The sequence below is a fragment of the Loa loa genome, assembly GCF_000183805.2.
Source record: "Loa loa unplaced genomic scaffold supercont3.796, whole genome shotgun sequence".
NCBI lineage: Eukaryota > Metazoa > Nematoda > Chromadorea > Rhabditida > Onchocercidae > Loa > Loa loa.
Window position 1 is genome coordinate 5,763 of NW_018108976.1, and position 1,658 is coordinate 7,420.

The following is a 1,658-nucleotide window of genomic DNA, read 5'->3' on the forward strand; positions in this document are numbered from 1 at the left end:
TTAACGCATAATTCCCAAAGCTTTAATATGCTTGGTAATTGTGTGAAGGAAAATTGTATCACTAAATCAAAAAAAAGTAATCAATAAATCTAATTAAGCATAATAACAGTCAATGTTATTGCTTAATGATTAAAATAAGAATGGATTATGGGAACTTCTTGTATTATCACTTCATGTGGAACGTGTTAATTTATTTCAACTCCCTACGAAATTATCACCAAAAATATTTGAGGAAATGAGGTACTGTCTTCGATGCATCCTTTATATATTAACGATATTGCATGCTGTTATCATTGCTGATGACGCAAACTCCAAGTTTAAGAAATGCTGTAAAGCGTATAAACCGTTGTTACATAATGAAACTGCAGTGAACGAATGTCTCAACAAGTACTGCGATTTCGACACTATCTCACAAACTAATGTAACAATATTTCATCCGATGCATTTGTTGACATATACCTTTGACTGTAACATTTTATCGATTAAATTTTCAAGAGATCAGGAGGGTAGACGAGAATAGGAATAAAAACTAAGTAATTGATTTTCTGGATAAAATTTATTGCATATGAACAAAAAAAAAAAAAAAGACAGAACGATCTAATTTTTCAAATAGATTTATTGAGAATCCTTCTAACCGTTTTGAAGGCAGAGTTGGATACTATTTTGTTTTCGTTTCTTTCATTAGATTCTGTTGTGTGATTTCTTTATCATTCACTTTATAAATGTAAAGCCCAATGAGATTTAATCCAGCTTCCAAAAGTAGGAGAAATTCACTGATTTTTCTTTTTTAAATATTCGGTAAAATAGAGGCTTAGGTTATTTTATATCATTTATTGAAGGTATTATCAATTCTAGGTACTTGTATTTTTGAAACATTGCGATGGTACTGTTGTTGGTAATATGTTTTCTTGCGCATCATCTAATTATGATCACACCCAATGTTGTTTGGTGGGTTTTTTCATTTCGAAATGTTGTTATAAAATTTGATTCGAGCTAATTTTAAATGATTAATTTGACCATTTGTAAAACATTTATAGGATAATGGAGTGAGCGGAAAATGTCTGGAATACTGCTCAGCTCAGGATGGTGTACCTCCAAATTATTTGGACTATTTAACATGCCTGGATTACTTTGATACTATCAAGCAATGCTTCAGGAATTATCTCGAGAAGAATCCTGCTATCAAATCTTAAATGAGTATGGTGTTGATTATATATAAAATAATCGAGTCATTTCAAGAAATTACTTGGAATTTGCCAGACTTACTTTCCCTTTATTATAATATTTGTGGTGCATATTTGGTTGCAGATAATTGGAATTTTATGCGAAAAAAACAAAGGAAACCATGTAAAAGCTATAAATTATATAAAATTTCCTCATTTGGATCACATAAAATTTATCCTTAATTTTTCTAAGTTGTATTATTATTATTATTATTACTATTTTTCATAAACAAATACAACTATATTATTCATAAGCAAACAACAAAAATGCATTATGCATAAAAATAAACTGTTGGTCAAAACTTCCATTTGAGAATTACTGTTGGAAGCAAAAGCGTCTTTTACCTTTAACTTCAATTCTTGCCAGTCATTTCAGAAGTATTTCAAGAAGTAAGAACACCTTCCACCTTTACCATCACTTATTTTAGCAATACT

The 1,658-nt window shown here is 29.6% G+C and overlaps 1 protein-coding gene across 1 annotated transcript; it reads left to right on the forward strand.

Moving 5' to 3' along the window:
• Positions 1 to 235: 235 nt before the first annotated feature.
• On the forward strand, positions 236 to 1,193 carry LOAG_10242 (DB module family protein; the record flags this gene model as incomplete). Its single annotated transcript, XM_003145769.1, has 3 exons — positions 236 to 421; positions 856 to 948; positions 1,038 to 1,193. 3 exons carry the CDS (start codon positions 236 to 238, stop codon positions 1,191 to 1,193), a joined length of 435 nt encoding a protein of 144 aa, XP_003145817.1.
• Between the last annotated feature and the right edge of the window lie 465 nt (positions 1,194 to 1,658).